At 45.2% G+C, this 20,430-nt stretch overlaps 1 protein-coding gene across 3 annotated transcripts in view; it reads left to right on the top strand.

The window, feature by feature from the left end:
* The window catches only part of LAMP2 (lysosome associated membrane protein 2), an 81,317-nt gene that overhangs the window by 8,140 nt on the left and 52,747 nt on the right, over positions 1 to 20,430 (top strand). For all 3 annotated transcript variants that reach the window (XM_089677210.1, XM_089677212.1, XM_089677213.1), the window contains exons 2-3: positions 11,932 to 12,050; positions 14,980 to 15,193. In XM_089677210.1, coding sequence (XP_089533336.1) covers positions 11,932 to 12,050; positions 14,980 to 15,193 — 333 coding nt within the window. The remainder of the gene's footprint in view (positions 1 to 11,931; positions 12,051 to 14,979; positions 15,194 to 20,430) is intronic.

Here is a 20,430-nt window from a genome sequence, read left to right as displayed (position 1 = left end):
TTTTTAGGTTTAATATAGTCATAAGCTTCTTGAGCAATCATACCAATCCCAACTCATTGTAAAACCAAAGAAAAGAAGTGTCTCGGCTTTATATGCACTTGAAGGCCTCATGCACACAAGGCGTTATACACCATTTTTAAGGACCCTTGAATTTTTTATTTTTTTTTTTAAACCTCTAAACACCCCTTTGTTAGTCTGTGTGTCCATGCACACAGAAGCGTTTAGAGGCAGAACAAAACTGGGGCCAGCATGTTTTGCTGCAAGAAAGTCACAACACATCTGAACATGCTTAGGTACTGGGTAGGTTTTAGCACTCATTCATTTCAATGGCCAGAATAAATTAATACTCTGGCTAGTGGAATGAATCAATACCAAAACGCTCAACACACTAGAAAGCGCACTTAATGTGTTTATATCAAGATGTGGCTTTAGGCTCACTTTTGGTGCTGCTTTTTCTTGCCAGCAGATAGGCGATTTAGAAGAGTTTCAGTGTGTATGAGGGGTATCCTTTTGGTACATATGGGACTGGAGCTCTAAAAAGAAATATATAGAATCAGGATTTCCCAAGTCGTCTTCCAGGACAGCCCATGAGATGTAGAGCTCCTCCTACGGGACAGGAAACTTTAACCCACCGAGAATAAAAGGCGGTCCTCCAGGCCCCAGCCTCAGTTATTAGTGTTTCCTCTGGACCGGGAACCATTCCTCTGTCTCCTGGAACCATGGTTGAGGGGAAGCCTATGGATGGATTCCCTGTCTTCTAGCCGTGCAGCTTTTTCCTCCAAGGGTTCTACAGGAGATTGGGCTGTTACAGTCTGGGCCTTCCCAGGGCTTGGGGAGGGCTGGGCTGGTGTTTGTCGTTCCCTCAGACAGATTATGTTCTCCTGCCTGTGAGGGGGAGGTTGTTTGGGTGGCTTTACCTCCGCTTGGTGGCCTCATTCAGTGGCAGTGAAGGCAGCTCTGAGTTGCGCTGCTGCCTGGCCTTCCTCCTCGTGCCAGGAAGGGGAGGGGGGGGCGGGTTGTGAGGAAGCTTCTGCGTTCCGCACTGGCTCCGGATGTTGTAGTGACGTAATTTCCGGGAGATGGGTGATGTCCTCACCGGGCGCCAGGAGACGCTGGTTCCGATCCCCATTTGAAAATAGCTAACTGGGCAGCTGTTGTGGGTGGTCGTCTCTACAGCAGAGGCTGCTATGGATCCTTCCGTGGCCACTACTCAGGCGGTTGATTCTGGGCAGCTCCTCACATGTGTTTTCAGTGGGGAGGGCTCCCAAATATATGCCTGTGTGGATTTCTACTTCTCTCATGTACAGCTCCTGGGGTTATGGGCTGTACATGCTTGTTTTTTTCTTCTGCTAGAGCACAGGGTGTGTTATCTAGTTAGAGCATGGGTTTTTTTTTTTTGTTTTTTTTTCTCTGTTAGACTAAAGTCCAGGGCAAAGGTCCAGACTCTGGCCCCAAGAAAAGAAAATGCTGTTTATGCAGCTAAACTGGAATCTTCCTAGAACAAGCCCTTGTGCTGCTCTTGTATTAAGTCTTGTAAAGGAGGACTCTAACTCAACTTGTGTCAAATTGCTGTTGTCGGTCAAAAATGAATTGGTATCCACGTTTTAGTTCCTTAAAGACCTTTTTTCTTTTTTTTTTTTTTGGAGGATTTTAAGAATCCTGCCCCACCTCCTCTGTCCTCGGGGCAGCCCAGCCCTTCCACAGGCAAGACCTGTCCGCTTGTTAGTTAGGCTGGAGGTCCCTGATAGGGCTTCTGTGGTGCATTCTTCAGCCTCTTCTGGAAACAAGGATAAGGGCAGTTCTTCGTAAGAAGAGCAGGGGAAGGGGACTAGTTTGAGGTCTTCTAGGTACAAACTCTCTAGATTAGGTAGACGAGTTGTTGAAGGCCATTTACAAAACTTTAGAAATAGAAAAAGTCAAGGTCCGGTTCTCTAGACTTAATGTATGAGGGTCTTGAGGGAAAAAGGCTCAGGGTTTTTCCGGTCCATAAATCCCTTAAGGGGGCTATTGAGTAGGAATGAAAGGAGCCTTTCTTTTCCAACAATCTCAAAAGAAGATTCCCCTTTTGAAGAAGGGGTTGAGCATCCTTGGAATAAAGAGGCTAAATTGGATGCACCTTTTGTCAAAGGTTTAAAAAAACTTTGACCTTGCATTTGAGGATATGGGAGCCCTATGGATAAGAAAGTGGACGGGCGTTCCATTTTTTCTTTTTTTTTTTTCTTTTTTATCAGTTCAGTTACCTTTTTTTCCAAGAAAAAACAGATCAGTTCATGTCAGTTTATATGTGTTATCAGTTTCCATAATTTTTTTACATCCTTTACCAGTGCAAAAATGGACCGCATGTCTGTGTACATCCGTTCCGTTTTTTTTACACAGAAGAAAAATAGGGTTTTCTTCTGTTCAAAAAATGTTAACGGATGCGGATATTAACAGATGTAAATGGATGATCATTTGTTTACATCCGCTAGTCCATTGAAATACATGGATGTCTGTTTTTCATCTGTAAATAAAAATACAGAACGTCCATGTGAAAGAGCCCACAAGAGGGCCTGGGATTCTATCATAAATAGTCTTAAGTCTGCCCTTGCCTCAACTTGTGTAGCCAGGAATTTGGATTTTTGGTTGTCCCAGCTTGGGTCTCACTTAGTTGGAGGTATTTCTAAAGGAGATTTTAAAATATTTTCCTATGCTTTTCAAGGCGGTAGGGTTTTTGGTGGATTCTTCCACAGAAGCAGTAAGAATGACTGGCTGCTAGTTCTTCAGCCCTGGTAAATTCAGCTAGAAGATCGCTTTGGCTGAAGACGTGATTGGGGGATTCTGCCCCTAAGGCACGTTTGTGTGCCTTTCCATTTTCAAGGGCTAAACTGTTTTGCCCTGGATTACAGGGGTCTTTAGAGCGCACAGCTGATAGGAAAGGCCTTCCCAGAAAAGAAAGACATTGGGTTTTAGCAAATACCACAAGCTGACCAAAGTAGGAAGCCACAGAAACATTGGTTATGCTACAAAGGTAAGGATAAAGGAGGAATCCTGTTTAATCCCCCTCAATCCTCCCCCCAAAATCCAATGACTCCTTCCTCCCAATAGGAGGAAGCTTGGGGGCCTTCCTCCCAGCATGGGAATTCGTCACCTCCAGTCTGTTCATCCTTCACATAAGTCAGGGCTACAGGCTGCAGTTCAACTCCTTGCCCCCCCAAAGGTTTTTGATCACAAATCTTCTCTTACTAGAGCTAAGTTCCAGTGTTCCTAAGCCTCCACAGTCTTAACTTTAAGCATTAGACTCAAAATGAAAAGTCATTTTATCCTGGCTATTACTTTGGGTAGCTGTTTTTTACTGAGGAAATGCCAATTAGGATTTCATGATGGCTGAGTGGAGGGAGGATCCTCTTACTGATCGTCCCGTTTTTTTTGTTTGTTTTTTTTTGGGCACTGATGGAAGATCTCCCCGGCCGACTATTATATTCAGGCAGCTACAGGATGCACAAGAGAAATCAAGTGGTTACCCCATTCACGCTGTACTCGGACAGCTTTGTATGCTGATAGGATGTAGTCGTGGTTTGGCTGAAAAAAATTCTAACTGGCTCAGTCGATTTTTTTTTTTTTTTTTTTTTTTTTTTTTTTTAATCTATTTTTGTTGAGTTGATTGGTACCAACAGGGCCAGCCACAGCTCAAAATTTCAGCTGAAGATGCCCCTGTTGTGAATGTGAAATAACAGTACTGATGAGTGATAGGGAAAAGAATTGGGTTGAGTAATCAGTTTGTGTGCCAATTCATTTCCCAAAGCTTTCATAGGTCTTCCTCTGCTTTTGTTCTGTACTATTCTACAATAGTACAGAACAAAACAGAGGGATTTATAGATGCAGCTGCGCTTCTCAGAATCTGTCTCCTGTTTAGTATTGCCTTGCTCTGTGGCAGAATTGGCACAAAATCTGCCTAAGGACAGTCAGATTTGCGAAATCCCTCAACCATCTTGTATTCTAGGGAGTAGTTGTTCCAGTACCTCCCTTTTTAAAAAGGTTCAGAGGGTTATATTCAAACCTTTTCACGGTACTAAAGTTTGACGGGTCTTATTTGAACTCCTCACATTTCTGGGAATAGTTAGAGCTGCATTCATTTTTTTTTTTTTATTGCTTTGTCACCACTGGGGAGATGTCCTCCTGACAGTGAAGTCAGTCTACATAGTTTACCTTTTATTCTCATGCAGTCAGAATTGTAGTTTTTCTGGTTTTGCCTACTCTTCATGGTCTCATTTTTCTGTGTTTCAAGACAAACCTGAATGACAGTTGGGGACTATGCCAGAACCCCTGGCAAAAACAGCAGCAGAAAAAAAATGTTCATGGTGTCTCGTATTTCACAAAAGTTAGTTTATGGGCATTTGCTTTTTATAAGCTGTTTTATTTTCTCTCTGCCCCGTGCCACCTATCAGCCCCCCACCAAAAAGTATGTGGAGTGCAGGTGTGTGTGGTTTTTTTTGTCTTTTTTTTTTCTTTTCTGTTGTGTTTTTTTTAATTGCAGTCTGTGCACCCTCTTTGACATATTGTCACGCTGAAAGTGAAAGCTAATCTCCAAATCTGGGTTTTCCACATAACTGTAATAGAGAAATCTTCCACTGGGGACACTGGTTTTTTGTTTTTTTTTTGACCCAGGTGACAGCCACGGATTCTGTACATTTGCAGGGTTTCATGTGTTGGCTATAGGACAGGAAGCAAAGGGAAATTTCCCCAATGGGACAGATGGCAAAAAAAAACTGACATGGGTTTTTTAATGTTACTCTTTCCAAAATGGAAAAAAGTAGTTTTGTCTTTTTAGTTCTACTTTGAAATTGTAAAAAAAGTATCAGTGTGAGAGAAACAGCAGCGGGTTTTGAGACTTGGTAGTAGAGTAGTTGTGAAGGTGGTGAGTTCATAATGGCTTTATACCTTGTGACTGCAGATTATGGCTATGGGTGCAGCAAATCAACAATAGACCAACAATGAAATTATTGGTCAATAATATGACTGCTGTAGAAAGCTTCATGTTGCTTTATTTTCCAGATGTGATCTATCTACTTTAATGCTTGTTTGTACAACCTCTATTGTACAACCTCTATTCCACAAAAGTTGGGATGCTGTGTAAAATCTAAATGAAGCAGAAAGCACTGATTTTAACAACAAAGGTAATTTTTAGAGTAACCGGAAGCTGGCAAAGTTCATGATTACTTGTTACTACAAGGAGGAGCTGGAACCATTTTGCAGCTAATTAGGTTAATTGGCAACAGGTCAGTAACATAATTGGGTATAAAAAGAGCATCTTAGAGAGTCTCTCTAAAGTAAAGACCGGAAGATGTTCGCCAATATGTGAAAAGCTGTCTTAAAAGTATCAATTTCAGAATAATGTTCCTTAACATAAAATTGCTAAGACTTTAAATATATCATCTACAGTACATAATTTTAAAAGATTCAAAGTCTGGCAAAATCTTTGCAAAAGGGACAAAGATGAAATGCAATATTGGATGCCCATGATCTTCCGGCCCTCAGAGGGCACTGCAATAAAAACTGGCATTATTTTGTGATGGATATCGTTGCATGGGTTCAGGAATATTTCCAAAAATCACTTTTGCACTTTTAGCTCTCCGTGCCATCCAAAAGTACATGTTAAAGATCTGTCATGCAACGATGCCACCATATCTAAACATAATCCAAAAACTGATTTTTAGACATGTTGCCATCAATTTCAAAGTTAGCTTATTTTTTTTTATCTTTTTTTCGTAAAATTGAACATTCTCAGTTTAAAATATTTGATACATTTTGCTATTTTCTATAAATTAGGGTCTTATGCAGGGGTATGGAAATGTTACAAAAAAAAGAAAAACCTACTTGTCCAGGGGACTAAATAGGGGTCCCAGTCTACTTGTCGCTCATGACAATCTACTTGTCGCTCATGACAATCTACTTGTCGCTCATGACAATCTACTTGTCCTGGGGGAAAAAAAAAAAAAAATTTTTCACCAAAACACCGGGGGACTAGCAGTGCTGGTCTGGTCAGGAAAGGGGAGTGTTGGGCTCTCTTAACGCTCAGCAGAAGCACATCTGCTGAAGGAGTAAATGAGGTTCCGACCCCAATGGGGGAGAAAGGGAGAAAGAGAAGGGGGGAAAAAAAAAAAAAAGTAATTCAGGTTACCCTCATACACAGAAGCATGTGGGTGCTCAGTACAAGCACATGGGTAGGCTGTGTCTCTATACTCCGTGGGGTGGACACCAGATGCTCAGGGTAGGTAGGCTCTGTGCCTTATCCTCTTGGCCCCATGCTGTATCCTCTTGGCTCAGTGTAGCCATCCTGCCTGCAGTATAAGGTGATGCCTATTTCAGGAAGGAGTGTGGTGGTGCTCCCATTCTCAGGAGGACAGGCAGGGATTAGCAGGCACCTCCAGGCCCGGGTAGGGTGAGGCTGGATTAGCATTACTCAGTAGTGGTCTGTGTAATGGATAGAAGAGATGGGAGTGTACTACTTGTGATCCGGCCAGCGGGATTGGCAAGCACCCCCAACACCCCCCCCGGCTTCAGGTGGTGTAGTTTTGCGGACTGAAAAGCAAGACTGTAAGCAGGCTGAGGAGGAACTACACTTCCCAAGAGGCTGTGCATGGCTTGCCAAATAGAGAAGTCGGTAATATAGAGCAGACCTGGTAGCCAATAGGCAACGAGGGTGTGGGCGGCTGGCAGACGATTGGCCATCCGATGGTACTTGTGAAGTGTGGGCTCTATGGGAAAAGCTGTGCTAAGGCAGGGAGGTCGAGCCTGCAGTTCGCTTGTGGGTGGAGGCAAATTGAAGCTCCAGTGTCAGCTCCATTAAGGGGCAAAAAAATGTAAACCCTGGCTAAATGTAAAAGACAAAAAGTACCTGCCTGGCGCAGGTAACTATATATGTTCTGTGAGTCAGGCAAAAAGAATTGCACATCCCTGGTTTATGAGATTTGCAAACCATTGCATTCTGTTGTTATGCAGACTTTACACAGTGTCCCAACTTTTTTGGAATTGGGGTTGTAACCTTGTGGCTTACAAAATCAAGGTCTAATGAAAGGTCATCCATTCAGGGATGGAATTGCTGCAGATCGTATTTCATTATACCGGGCTCTAAGGTAACCTAATGCATTTTACCTGATCTTGATCTGTACAGCAGGTTGTGTATCTGTAGCTTTATAATGAAAGATAATCTGTTCATTTACTGCAGACTTCAGCCTTTGACAAAACAAATTTAGTGGCGTTTGGAATACTGTTTATGGTAAGCTACACTGTAGTACTGTGCGTACTTTGGCAAACTGTGAGAAACATTGTAGAAAAATGTGCTTAACAAACTGAAAAACATACAGTACATGTGGTTGCTTTTAAAGGAAGTATTGAAAGCTTCCGAAGAAATTTAGGTTCAACAGCCATATGTGCACCTTGGAATCTTTGCCAGAGAAACACGTGCCTTAAATTTGTGTCTAAAGATAAATCGTTCCATGAATCCATAATATAGCTTTATAGCACAAAGGGAACCTGACCATTCCAAGGTATGCAGTAATGGATTATTATTATAATATCACAACCTAATTTCTTGATGGTAAGGAAGTGTGTAGGATTGCTGCTGGTCCAGGCAGTAGCATAAATCAATTTCAAAATGACCAATTGACAGTGGCAGCTACAGCTTGGCATCAGTTCCGTTTTACATGTTTGGTGCTTTCCTGATCTTTTTTGATGTTTTGCAGCTCTAAAATTAAATTACCATTCCAAGGGAGTGTATTACATGCTGCCAAAAAACTTCTACCTGTGATGTTGCGGGTTCCTAAACTACTTGACCCAGCAGCATTTTTGGTTACCTATTCCTTTGGGTGGGCTTGAGCATTTTTTATTTTATTTTTTTTGTCGAGTTTGGCAGAAAAACAAATAGAAAATATTTCTTGTGTAAGCCATTGGGTGAGACAGCCAATGGGAATGGTGTGACCAGGTTTAGTTGCATTACACAGAACTGAGAGGGGTTCTAACATCCCATGGCTTCTGTTGAGCCGGCTGATATTTGGCCTGTGTGTACCACCCTTAAAGGTTCCCTTACCTGTAGCCTATTTTTAGGGGATTTAAAGGAAAAGGGAACTGTGACCACTGGGGCCAGGGACTTCTTTTTCTGTGTGTAAGGCCCATTAAAAAGACTGGGCTGCCTACCACACAACTCAGGTTGCAATGTTCTGAGCATAGCCTCAGACTTTTCAGCCTTCACATCACAATTCCATTAATAAAGGTTATCCCCCCTGCACATCACCCCCTTAATATGACCCTTCTGCCCCCCCCACATTTGTTTTCAGCCCCCCCTTTATATTGCTCCCTATTCCTTTACATTCCAATCCACAGCCCTTTCATACAGTATCACAGCCCCTTCACATTTCTGTCCTCAGCCCCCCTTTTATATCAGCCTTTCTCCTCCTTCGTCCCCATCCTTCACAGCAGTGCCCTTTCACCTGTCCTGCCATAGACAGGGCTGAGGATGGGAGACACAGCAGGCTCGGGAATGAATTGGGAGGCAGGACAACCTAGCAACCAATCGCCCCCTGCTTAATTTGGCAGCTCCTGCCCTCATTCAGTACTATCATGCCTCCTGGTGTCTGTGAGTTTATCGGTGGTGACGACGGTTGAGGGCAAAAACTAGCTCCTAAATGGTAGGACTGTGATTGTCCAGGCGGGACTCGGACTGCGGTCTGCTATTTTTAGTGAAGCCTGGCTAAGATTATAAATCATTTGCATATAACAACTGTTGTCCAGGTGCCTCACCAGTCACAACTTTATGGAAAAGTGGAAAAAGAAAACCTCCGTTAACTAAAATGTGCATGACAATTCGCCTACAGTCAAACAATAGGCATATGGGAGACTCCAAATGTAGCTGAATAAGTTTTTAACAATAGTAAAGTACAGTAATACCTCGGTTTACAAACACCTTGGTTAACTTAATTTTCCCTTTACAAATGAAAATCCATTGAAAATAATGCCAGTTTCCGATTTTTTTTTTTTTTTTTTTTCTTCACAATACGAAGTGTATGTCGGTGCTGATTTTTAAAGGCAATTGCCGGCGTTATTTTTATTTTTTCTTCACTATAGCTCACATAATTAGCTGTCGCTTTCCTCAGAGTTAATGGAAACTTTATTTCCTTGAGTTAAGAGAAACAATGTTTCCTTTTTAGTTTCTTAAAAGAAACAAACTAAAAAAATGACTTTCTTTTAGGTGGTGGGGAAAGTGACAGCTAAATTTCTGAGCTATAGCGAAGAAAAAAAAAAAAAGCTGTAATTACATTTAAAAACCAGCACCATAATAAATAAAACAGCGTGGGGTCCCCCTTCCCATCCATACCAACACCTTTGGGTCTGGTATGTTTTTTGAGGGGAACTCCCACGCCAAAGTGTAAAAAAAAACCAAAAAACCCATAAATCCGTAGCAAACCCCTTCTCCAAGCGTGCAGCTCCGCAGGTAAGGATGGGAACAAGGGCCTCTTCCCCACAACCCTGGATGGTAGTTGTGGGGGTCTCTGGGCAGGGGGCTTATTGGATCCCGCCCCCCCCCATGTGAATGAGTATGGGGTACATTAGTCCCGCTAACTCATTCACAAAAACCAGTGTAGTGTGAAAAAAGACAGGACACGGTCTTTGACAAGTCCTTTTGTTATGAAAAGAAAAAACTAAGCGTGTCCCCTGCAGTAATCCAACGTCAATCACGATGCCCTCCATTGCTGCTGCCGACCCGAAAAAAGAATTATAAAAAAAAGGCTCCACTTCCGATTATGGCCATCTGCCTGCTCAGATGGTTTGACAGTTCTTAAATAGGTAAGGGGCGGGGCCATCAAAGTGACATCAATGATGTTACATGGGGCAGGGTCACTCGGGTGATGTCCCTGGGTGGCCCCGCCCCATATCTATTTAAGATCTGTAAAACCACCGGAGCAGGCAGATGGCTGGAAGCCATCGTTGGAAGCAGAGCTTTTTTTTTTTTAATTCTTTTTTCGGGGCGGTGATGGCGGGCATCATGATTGACGTTGGATCTACTGCGGGACATTCTCTTATTTTTATTTTTTTTTCCTTTATTGTCTTGTCAAAGACCTTTATTTATTTATTTTTTTTTTTCTTCACATGAGGCAGGGGTCGGGATCTAGGGGCCCCCTTGTTAATGGGGGCTTCTAGATTCCGATAAGCCCCCTGTCCACAGACCCCCACAATCACTGGCCGGTGTTGTGGGGAAGAAACCCTTGTCCCCATCAACATGTGGACAAGGTGCTTTGGAGGGGGGAACCCCCCTGCCCCTGCACCCCCCCATGTTGAGGGCATGTGGCCTGGTATGGTTCGGGGGGGCGCTTGCTTGTCCCGATTACCCCCCCTTCCTTTCCTTACCTTCCAGGCTCTATGCTCGGATAAGGGTTCTGTATAGATTTTGGGGGGAACCCCCACACTTTTTTTTTTTTCCTTTTAAATTAATTTTGGCATGAGAGTTCCCCCCTCAAATCCTTGCTAGACCTGGGCTTGGTATGGATGGGAGGGGGGACCCCATGTCGTTTAATTTTTTTAATTTTTTAAATTGCCGGCAATTCTTTTACATTCAGCGGTCAGTGCGGGACCCCGCTGACAGCTGAAACATTAACACATGGTTGTCCCTACTAAAATACTGCATTACTTGATAAAATAACTCCTGTGGTATTTTAGTAGCGTTTACTTTTTTATGACCTCGAACGGATTAATTGGTTTTCAATCAATTCCTGTGGGAAACGACATTTCGGTTTACGAACGTTTCACTATACAAAAAGTCATTCAGAACTAATTAAATTCATAAGCTGAGGTATTACTGTACTTTGTAAACCTAGCAATGCATGTTATAATAAATGAACCATCTGCACAAGGAAGTGTGGTGGCAGCATCATGCTATAGAGGAATTCTCTGCAGCAGGCCCTGAAAACTTGTGAGGTTAGACTAGAATGAATAAAGCAAAATACATGAAAAACCTAATACAGTTTTTGTAAGTAACCTGAGACTTGGGAGGTAATTCTTTAAAGACAGTGCATGAAGCCAAAGCCTGGAACCGGTTGTATATTACTGCACTATGAGTGGCACCTCCTTTATTTTGCTTGAACAAACATTGACCCTAAACATCCGGGACGGCTTGATGAGACCTGTGCGGTACACTTGGTTCCATATAGACACAAGAGTCTGGATAATATATACTGAGTGTGTTATGACCCCCTCTGTAGTGAAGGGGTCTAGAGATCTGGTAAGCCTTGGATACTACGGTGGTGGCTATTTATGTTGGTGGTTATGTTGGAATGAAGATTTTTCACTGTTCACAGAAATCAGGGGACTGGTTTACCCTCTATGGACTGTTTGTGATGTTTTTCATTTTTGTTTATCTTTGAGCACTATTTATTTATGCAGTATTGTATATACATAATTAACATATTTGTTTGCAATTGATTTTTTTTTTCTTAGCGCAACACAAATTTTATATTTTGATTTGTTACTGAGGGGGGATATCCTCTAGGTGTGTTTGCAGCTTTGCACAGCAAGAGTGGGGTGTTTGCACAGTGCATTTATTTTATTCATAGTAGATTTTCTCATGATCATTTTGTAACATGCACATCTGTATTAAGAAAGCAATCTGTAACAAGGTGCCTTCATGGTATGACACTTTGTACATATTGTGTAGGGTAAGATGGATTGGACATTCAAATTGTGTTTCACGTAGGGTTGCTGGTTACAGCTATGACTCTGGTGCAGGTCTTTAGCCTGTACTTTGCTCTAATGATGCAGTTCTAAAGCACCCTCCTCTAGGTACTAGGTATCTGTTTACTTCATGTCATATGACTAATCTGGTGATTGTATGTCACTCACTACATGACCTCCTCTTCCTTTTTTTTTCTCTTTTTTTTTTTTTTTTTCCTCTTTTTAAACTAGGCCTCTTGGAAACAAATGCTTTTGAAGTGAAAATAAAAGATGACTCCAATAAGACCTGTATATATGCCAACTTGAGAGTTAATTTCACAATAGCGTATAACACCACCAATGGCACATCTGTAAGTATACTTTTGTTTGAAAGCCTTTGGAATATTCAGCAGTTGTCTGAAATAGGACATGAATGATAAATTAAAGGATAAAAATCAAATTTGTCAGTTTGGTTTACTGTTAAGACTTTTAAACATAGCACCACATTTTTAAATTTGCTTCATTATCCAAAACACTTAAATAGGGGTTGTATGCTCATTGTAGATAACTTTGCATATGCCATTACTGACCAAGTTTTGCCAGTTGGTGCACTACCCACGATGTAACATCACACTTCTGTTTTGGAAGTCATGTTCTGTCTGCAAACCAATGAGTGCACCAATGTTGACCTCCTTTTCAGATTTAAAGTGATTCTAAAGGCTTATTTGTTTTAAAGAAAAAATAACAAACATGTCTATACTTACCTGGTGTGTGCAGTGGTTTTTCACAGAGCAGCCTGGACCCTCTTCTTGGGTCCCCCACAGGCTCTCTTGGCCCCTCCCTCCTGTCAGATGCCCCCAGGCTGCTTGCTATGGGCTCCCCCCTCGTTCTTCTCCGCCCTCCCCCCCCCCCTCGTTCTTCTCCGCCCTCTCTCCGCCCTCCCCCCCCTCGTTCTTCTCCGCCCCCCCCCTCGTTCTTCTCCGCCCTCCCCCCCCGTTCTTCTCCGCCCTCCCCCCCCCCCTCGTTCTTCTCCGCCCTCCCCCCCCCTCGTTCTTCTCCGCCCTCCCCCCCCCCCTCGTTCTTCTCCGCCCTCCCCCCCCCCCCTCGTTCTTCTCCGCCCTCCCCCCCCCCCTCGTTCTTCTCCGCCCTCCCCCCCCCCTCGTTCTTCTCCGCCCCCCCCTCGTTCTTCTCCGCCCCCCCCCTCGTTCTTCTCCGCCCTCCCCCCCCCCTCGTTCTTCTCCGCCCTCCCCCCCCCCTCGTTCTTCTCCGCCCTCCCCCCCCCCTCGTTCTTCTCCGCCCTCCCCCCCCCCCCTCGTTCTTCTCCGCCCTTCCCCCCCCTCGCTCTTCTCCGCCTTTCCCCCTCCCTCGCTCTTCTCCGCCTTTCCCCCCTCCCTCGCTCTTCTCCGCCTTTCCCCCCTCCCTCGCTCTTCTCCGCCTTTCCCCCCTCCCTCGCTCTTCTCCGCCTTCTCCCCCCTCCCTCGCTCTTCTCCGCCTTCTCCCCCCTCCCTCGCTCTTCTCCGCCTTCTCCCCCCTCCCTCGCTCTTCTCCGCCTTCTCCCCCCTCCCTCGCTCTTCTCCGCCTTCTCCCCCCTCCCTCGCTCTTCTCCGCCTTCTCCCCCCTCCCTCGCTCTTCTCCGCCTTCTCCCCCCTCCCTCGCTCTTCTCCGCCTTCTCCCCCCTCCCTCGCTCTTCTCCGCCTTCTCCCCCCTCCCTCGCTCTTCTCCGCCTTCTCCCCCCTCCCTCGCTCTTCTCCGCCTTCTCCCCCCTCCCTCGCTCTTCTCCGCCTTCTCCCCCCTCCCTCGCTCTTCTCCGCCTTCTCCCCCCTCCCTCGCTCTTCTCCGCCTTCTCCCCCCTCCCTCGCTCTTCTCCGCCTTCTCCCCCCTCCCTCGCTCTTCTCCGCCTTCTCCCCCCTCCCTCGCTCTTCTCCGCCTTCTCCCCCCTCCCTCGCTCTTCTCCGCCTTCTCCCCCCTCCCTCGCTCTTCTCCGCCTTCTCCCCCCTCCCTCGCTCTTCTCCGCCTTCTCCCCCCTCCCTCGCTCTTCTCCGCCTTCTCCCCCCTCCCTCGCTCTTCTCCGCCTTCTCCCCCCTCCCTCGCTCTTCTCCGCCTTCTCCCCCCTCCCTCGCTCTTCTCCGCCTTCTCCCCCCTCCCTCGCTCTTCTCCGCCTTCTCCCCCCTCCCTCGCTCTTCTCCGCCTTCTCCCCCCTCCCTCGCTCTTCTCCGCCTTCTCCCCCCTCCCTCGCTCTTCTCCGCCTTCTCCCCCCTCCCTCGCTCTTCTCCGCCTTCTCCCCCCTCCCTCGCTCTTCTCCGCCTTCTCCCCCCTCCCTCGCTCTTCTCCGCCTTCTCCCCCCTCCCCCGCTCTTCTCCGCCTTCTCCCCCCTCCCCCGCTCTTCTCCGCCTTCTCCCCCCTCCCTCGCTCTTCTCCGCCTTCTCCCCCCTCCCTCGCTCTTCTCCGCCTTCTCCCCCCTCCCTCGCTCTTCTCCGCCTTCTCCCCCCTCCCTCGCTCTTCTCCGCCTTCTCCCCCCTCCCTCGCTCTTCTCCGCCTTCTCCCCCCTCCCTCGCTCTTCTCCGCCTTCTCCCCCCTCCCTCGCTCTTCTCCGCCTTCTCCCCCCTCCCTCGCTCTTCTCCGCCTTCTCCCCCCTCCCTCGCTCTTCTCCGCCCTCCCACCTCCCCCCCTCGCTCTTCTCCGCCCTCCCACCTCCCCCCCTCGCTCTTCTCCGCCCTCCCACCTCCCCCCCTCGCTCTTCTCCTTGGCTCACTGGCTGTGCCAGCGAGAAGAGGGAGTCCTGGGATAGCCGAGACTCCAGTGCATATCGTTGGATCGAGAGGGGGCTTAGGTGAGTATTGGGGGGGGGGGGGGGGGGGGGCTGGGGGTGATGCTGCACACAGTATTTTTTACCTTCATGCATAGAAGGTAAAGAACCGTGAGCCTTTAGAATCACTTCAAAGTGGAATTCCTGTAATCAATGTGAGGTATATATGTGTGGGTTTTTTTTTTGGGGGGGGGGGGGGTGTTTGGGCTTTTAGCATTGCGTTGCCCTATTGAACAATTGTAACCAAATTGTACTTGCTTCCTATCCTGGGAATCACAGAGGAGGTCAGAGGAAGTGATGGGAATTGATTGGGTAGAACAAGTAACTCTTCCTCACTGTGTTCTAAATGTTAAAAATATTTTTGGTTATCAACTGGAAATTTCTGATGATGCTTGGCATACTGCTGGCAAAGGTATCTATTCTTTCCAATGATTATGTGTAAGAGGTTTTTTTTTGTTTTTGTTTTTTTTTATTTATTTTTTGTATTTTTGCAGAAAAGTGTAACCTTTGTAGCACCTGACAATGTCACCACTGAAGGCAGCAGCTGTGGGCAAAGTAATGCAGGTCCTTTGCTAAATGTTCACTTTGGCAATGGACACGCCTGGAGTCTGAACTTCACAAAAAATGACAAAGATTACAGAGGCAGCATCCTCAACTTCACTTACAACATTAGTGACTCCATATTGTTTCCAAATGCAAAGGAAAGAGGTAAGTCCTCCCCTTTTTTTTTTTTTTTTTGTTTAACCAGGTGTTGTTCCAAACAGAAAGGACATCCACCCTTCTACAGAAAAAAAGTGTAAACATAAAAAAAATTTGAAAGAGTCTCTGTCCCCCTGTGCTCACCTAAAAGGCAAACACATACGTAGGTCAAACATGCATATGTAAACACTGTTTGCATCACACATGTGAGGTATTGCTGTGAACGATATAGCAAGAACAACAATTCTAACACAAGACCTCCTGTGTAACTTTAAACTGGTAACCTATAAATGCTTTTCAAGCATCATCTATGGAGATTTTTTTTTTTTTTTTTTTTAAGTACCATAGTTTGTAAGCATTCCGTGAGCATGCAGTTTTTTAAAACCTGACATGTTTGGTATCAATTTACTTGGCGTAACATCTTTTATGTTTTACCAAATAATTGGGTATTCTATTGTTTTTTTTGCATTCACATTTAATTAAAGTGTATTTAAAAAATGTGTTTGAAAAACCGCCGCACAAATATCATGTAATTCTAAAAAAAATTGCAACACCCACCATTCTTAAGGCCTGTGCTTAAAAAATTTTTGTGGGTTCTAAGTTATTTTTTAGCAAAAAAAAGCGGATTGTTGCATTATGTGAGAAGTGTCACAATGGGCTTGGGAAGCAAGTAGTTAAAAGATATTTTTACCTTTTTTAGTTCTAAAAAATAAATGCACATTTCTTTAGTCATCTTCCAGAATGGCACACCTAAGAGATGACTAGCTCCACCTGACGGGAAACACAATATAAAATGATATTTTTAAATTCCATGCCCTTCCCTCCAATCCTCAGTTTTCGACTGTCTCCCTGGCAGCGAAACATGTGTGCGTTTTTTTTTTTTTTTTTTTTTTTTTTCTGGGGCCAGAAGATGCACGTGCACCCCCCCCCCCCCCAAGCTGGGGAGGGCATGCTGTATATCCGGGGTCACTTACCCACGGGGCTCCCAGTCTGTAGGAGCTCCCCGGGGCACGGGAGGTGTGCCGGCATTCCAGGAATAGGAAGGAACAGCAGGGAGGCTTGGCCAGGAAAGGACCTGGCTTAGACTTTTACCTTGCACATTTGACTGCCGGCTGGTGATGTGCAGAGGGCGTGGCAGAATTTTCTGTCAGCTCTGTGCAGGACCGGACATGGGAGCGAGGCTGCAGAATGTGGAACTGTCCAAGAGATCGCCCACAAGACACTGAAGTATAAAGTAACTACCTTGCAATCTTTTAGGACATCCATGGAGGTGGATACACGACTCTCTAGGGAAGGTTCCTCTTCCCAGGAGGGGACTTGATGGGGAAGTAGTGGAGGTGGGGGGGCCTGGGACCCTCATATTCTCAGGTCACAGAGGAGGAAGACTTAGAGGAGGCTCTGACCAAAGCTTCCTGTAAGAGGGGGGGGGGGGAAGATTTGGAAGGTGCTAGCCATGCTAGCGAGAAATCCAGACTTGGGTAGACACCTTTTTTTGGTAGAGGATATGGAGGGGCTCCTAAGTGCCATTGATGCCTCAGAGGACATCCCAGAACCACCAATGCAGGTCTCAGCCCAAGATAAGATGTACAGGGGGTTAGTTAGACCTTAGACTAGGGTACTACCCATGCATCAAACTCTCCAAAGATATTGTTTTGAGAGAGTGGAAGGATCCTGAGAGAGGTTTTAAAATTAAAAAAACATGGAAGAGGAGGAAGATAAATTCTTCAAGACTCCTAAACTAGACACTGTTTTATCGAAAATGTCAAAAAAAAAAAAAAAAAAAAAAAAAAATCTGTAGAACTTGGGATGCCAATCCTGCTACTATGGCCCCAGCCGTGGTATCTGCCTGCATCGCTAGGAATGCTGATGCTTTGATGAATAGAGTAATTCCCCATGTGTCTCGGGGTACCAAAAAAAGGGGGGAACCCCAGATAGAAGAGGTGTTAGAATCCCTGGAGGTGGTCAGTAAGGCAGTCACCTACTTAGCAGACACTTAGGACATCGGCTAAATCAGCAGTGCTTCTAAACTCAGCCTGGAGGGCAGTATGGGTTATGGCTTGGGAGGGCGATCAGATGGCAAAAGCCTGACTCTGTGGTCTGCACTTTGAGGGTTCCTTACTGTTTGGTTCAGGGCTGGACTAGGTGTTGAGGTCTGCCGAAAAGGGGAAAAAGTTCCCCATCAAGGCCAAAAGATAAGGGGAAGATGTGTTTTTTGAGCCCCTCTAGTCAGGGCCAGCAAAGATTTAGGAAGGACTCAATTTAGGAAATGGGCCAACAAAAGTAGATTGAAAGGGAGCTTCCTTTTTTTTTTTTCTGGCTCAAAAACCACCAGTAAAGACCCCAAATGACATAGATCTCAGGGTGGGCGGAAGGCTTTTTTTTTTTTTTGTGTGTTGACTTATCCCCCAGAGACAGGACAAGGGCAGAGGGTCTCCTTGGAAGGGATCAGAGTTTTAGCGGAACGAGAAGATTGTCCTGGTGCCAGCGGATCAGCTTTTCCGGGAGTTTTATTCCCGCATCCTTGTGGTCCCAAAGCCCTCTGGGAAATTCCACTTGATCATAAACCTAAAGAAGGTTGAACAGTTTCCTGCGATACAAAAACTTTCTGTATGGAAAGTATTAAGGAAACATCTGCTTGTGAGAGTGTTTATGGTCACTCTGGATCTCAGGGACCCCTACTCCACATTCCCATTGCCTCGGAATACCAAGCCTTCTTGCAGTTCGCCATTTTCATGAAATGGGGTCAGTCATTGGCAGTTCCAAGCCCTTCCTTTTGGGCTGGCGGCCAGTCTGCGAATATTTACCAAACTCTCGGCCAAGGTGGTAGCCTGTTTGCACCTTCAGGGGATTTTCGTCATCCCTTACCTAGACAATCTGATGATCTATGGCCTCTCATGGCAGCAAGTCTTGGAGGACCTGGAGAAAGTGATCCTCGCCTTGGAATCTTTGGGGTGTAAGTCCTCATTGACTCTCTCACAAACCAAGGTGTTCCTGGGGTATGCAGTGGACTCGAGTTCAGAAGGTCTTCTTACCGCAAGAGAAGATTGAAAAAGTAGTGGGGCTGTCTCCGGGTTGGTAGCGGTTCCAGATTGCTCCTGGAGGCACATCATGAGAGTCCTAGGATGTAAAAAGCATGACTCTGTGGTCTGCCCTTTTTGAGGGTTCCTTACTGTTTGGTTCAGGGCTGGACCAGGTGGTGTTGTCTGCCGAAAAGGAGAAAACGTTCCCTGTCAAGGCCAAAAAAGATAAGGGGAAGTTTTTTTTTTTTTTTTTTTTTTTGAGCCCCGCTTAGTCAGGGCTTTTTTTTTTTTTTCTGGCCCCAAAACCACCAGTAAGGACCTCAAATGACATGGTCCTTTCGGGTAGAGCTAGTCATCTCTCAAGTGTGCCATCCTGCAAGATTTCCCAGAAACACGGTTACCGGCAAGTGTAACTGGTACTTTTTTGCAGGTAAAAAAAAAATGTGCATTTATTCTATTTGTGTGCCAGAGCCTGTAAAGCATTGCACCAGTGATCAGATCGCTGGTGCCATGCAGGTCTGCAGATTTGTCAGTAAATCTGCTTGCTTGTATGGGATGTACGAGCAAACACATACAGTCAGGTCCATAAATATTGGGATATCGACACAATTCTAACATGTTTGGCTCTATACACCACCACAATGGATTTGAAATGAAACGAACAAGATGTGCTTTAACTGCGGACTGTCAGCTTTAATTTGAGGGTATTTACATCCAAATCAGGTGAACGGTGTAGGAATTACAACAGTTTGCATATGTGCCTCCCACTTGTTAAGGGACCAAAAGTAATGGGACAATTGGCTTCTCGGCTGTTCCATGGCCAGGTGTGTGTTATTCCCTCATTATCCCAATTACAATGAGCAGATAAAAGGTCCAGAGTTAATTTCAAGTGTGCTATTTGCATTTGGAATCTGTTGCTGTCAACTCTCAAGATGAGATCCAAAGAGCTGTCACTATCAGTGAAGCAAGCCATCATTAGGCTGAAAAAACAAAACAAACCCATCAGAGAGATAGCAAAAACATTAGGCGTGGCCAAAACAACTGTTTGGAACATCCTTAAAAAGAAGGAACGCATCGGTGAGCTCAGCAACACCAAAAGACCCGGAAGACCATGGAAAACAACTGTGGTGGATGACCGAAGAATTCTTTCCCTGGTGAAGAAAACACCCTTCACAACAGTTGGCCAGATCAAGAACACTCTCCAGGAGGTAGGTGTATGTGTGTCAAAGTCAACAATCAAGAGAAGACTTCACCAGAGTGAATACAGAGGGTTTACCAGAAGATGTAAACCATTGGTGAGCCTCAAAAACAGGAAGGCCAGATTAGAGTTTGCCAAACGATATCTAAAATAGCCTTCACAGTTCTGGAACAACATCCTATGGACAGATGAGACCAAGATCAACTTGTACCAGAGTGATGGGAAGAGAAGAGTATGGAGAAGGAAAGGAACTGCTCATGATCCTAAGCATACCACCTCATCAGTGAAGCATGGTGGTGGTAGTGTCATGGCGTGGGCATGTATGGCTGCCAATGGAACTGGTTCTCTTGTATTTATTGATGATGTGACTGCTGACAAAAGCAGCAGGATGAATTCTGAAGTGTTTCAGGAATATTATCTGCTCATATTCAGCCAAATGCTTCAGAACTCATTGGACGCCGCTTCACAGTGCAGATGGACAATGACCCAAAGCATACTGCAAAAGCAACCAAAGAGTTTTTTAAGGGAAAGAAGTGGAATGTTATGCAATGGCCAAATCAATCACCTGACCTGAATCCGATTGAGCATGCATTTCACTTGCTGAAGACAAAACTGAAGGGTAAATGCTCCAAGAACAAGCAGGAACTGAAGACAGTTGCAGTAGAGACCTGGCAGAGCATCACCAGGGATGAAACCCAGCGTCTGGTGATGTCTATGCGTTCCAGACTTGAGGCTGTAATTGACTGCAAAGGATTTGCAACCAAGTATTAAAAAGTGAAAGTTTGATTTATGATTATTATTCTGTCCCATTACCTTTTGGTCCCTTAATAAGTGGGAGGCACACATATGTAAACTGTTGTAATTCCTACACCGTTCACCTGATTTGGATGTAAATACCCTCAAATTAAACCTGACAGACTGCAGTTAAAGCACATCTTGTTTGTTTCATTTCAAATCCATTGTGGTGGTGTACAGAGCCAAAAATGTTAGAATTGTGTCAATGTCCCAATATTTATGGACCTGACTGT

This window comes from Staurois parvus, unplaced genomic scaffold (genome assembly GCF_062004578.1).
Source record: "Staurois parvus isolate SC_StPar_1 unplaced genomic scaffold, SC_StPar_1.0 ptg000181l, whole genome shotgun sequence".
NCBI classification, from domain to species: domain Eukaryota; kingdom Metazoa; phylum Chordata; class Amphibia; order Anura; family Ranidae; genus Staurois; species Staurois parvus.
Note: the sequence above shows the minus strand (reverse complement) of the source record. Positions and strands in the feature narration are given on the sequence as shown.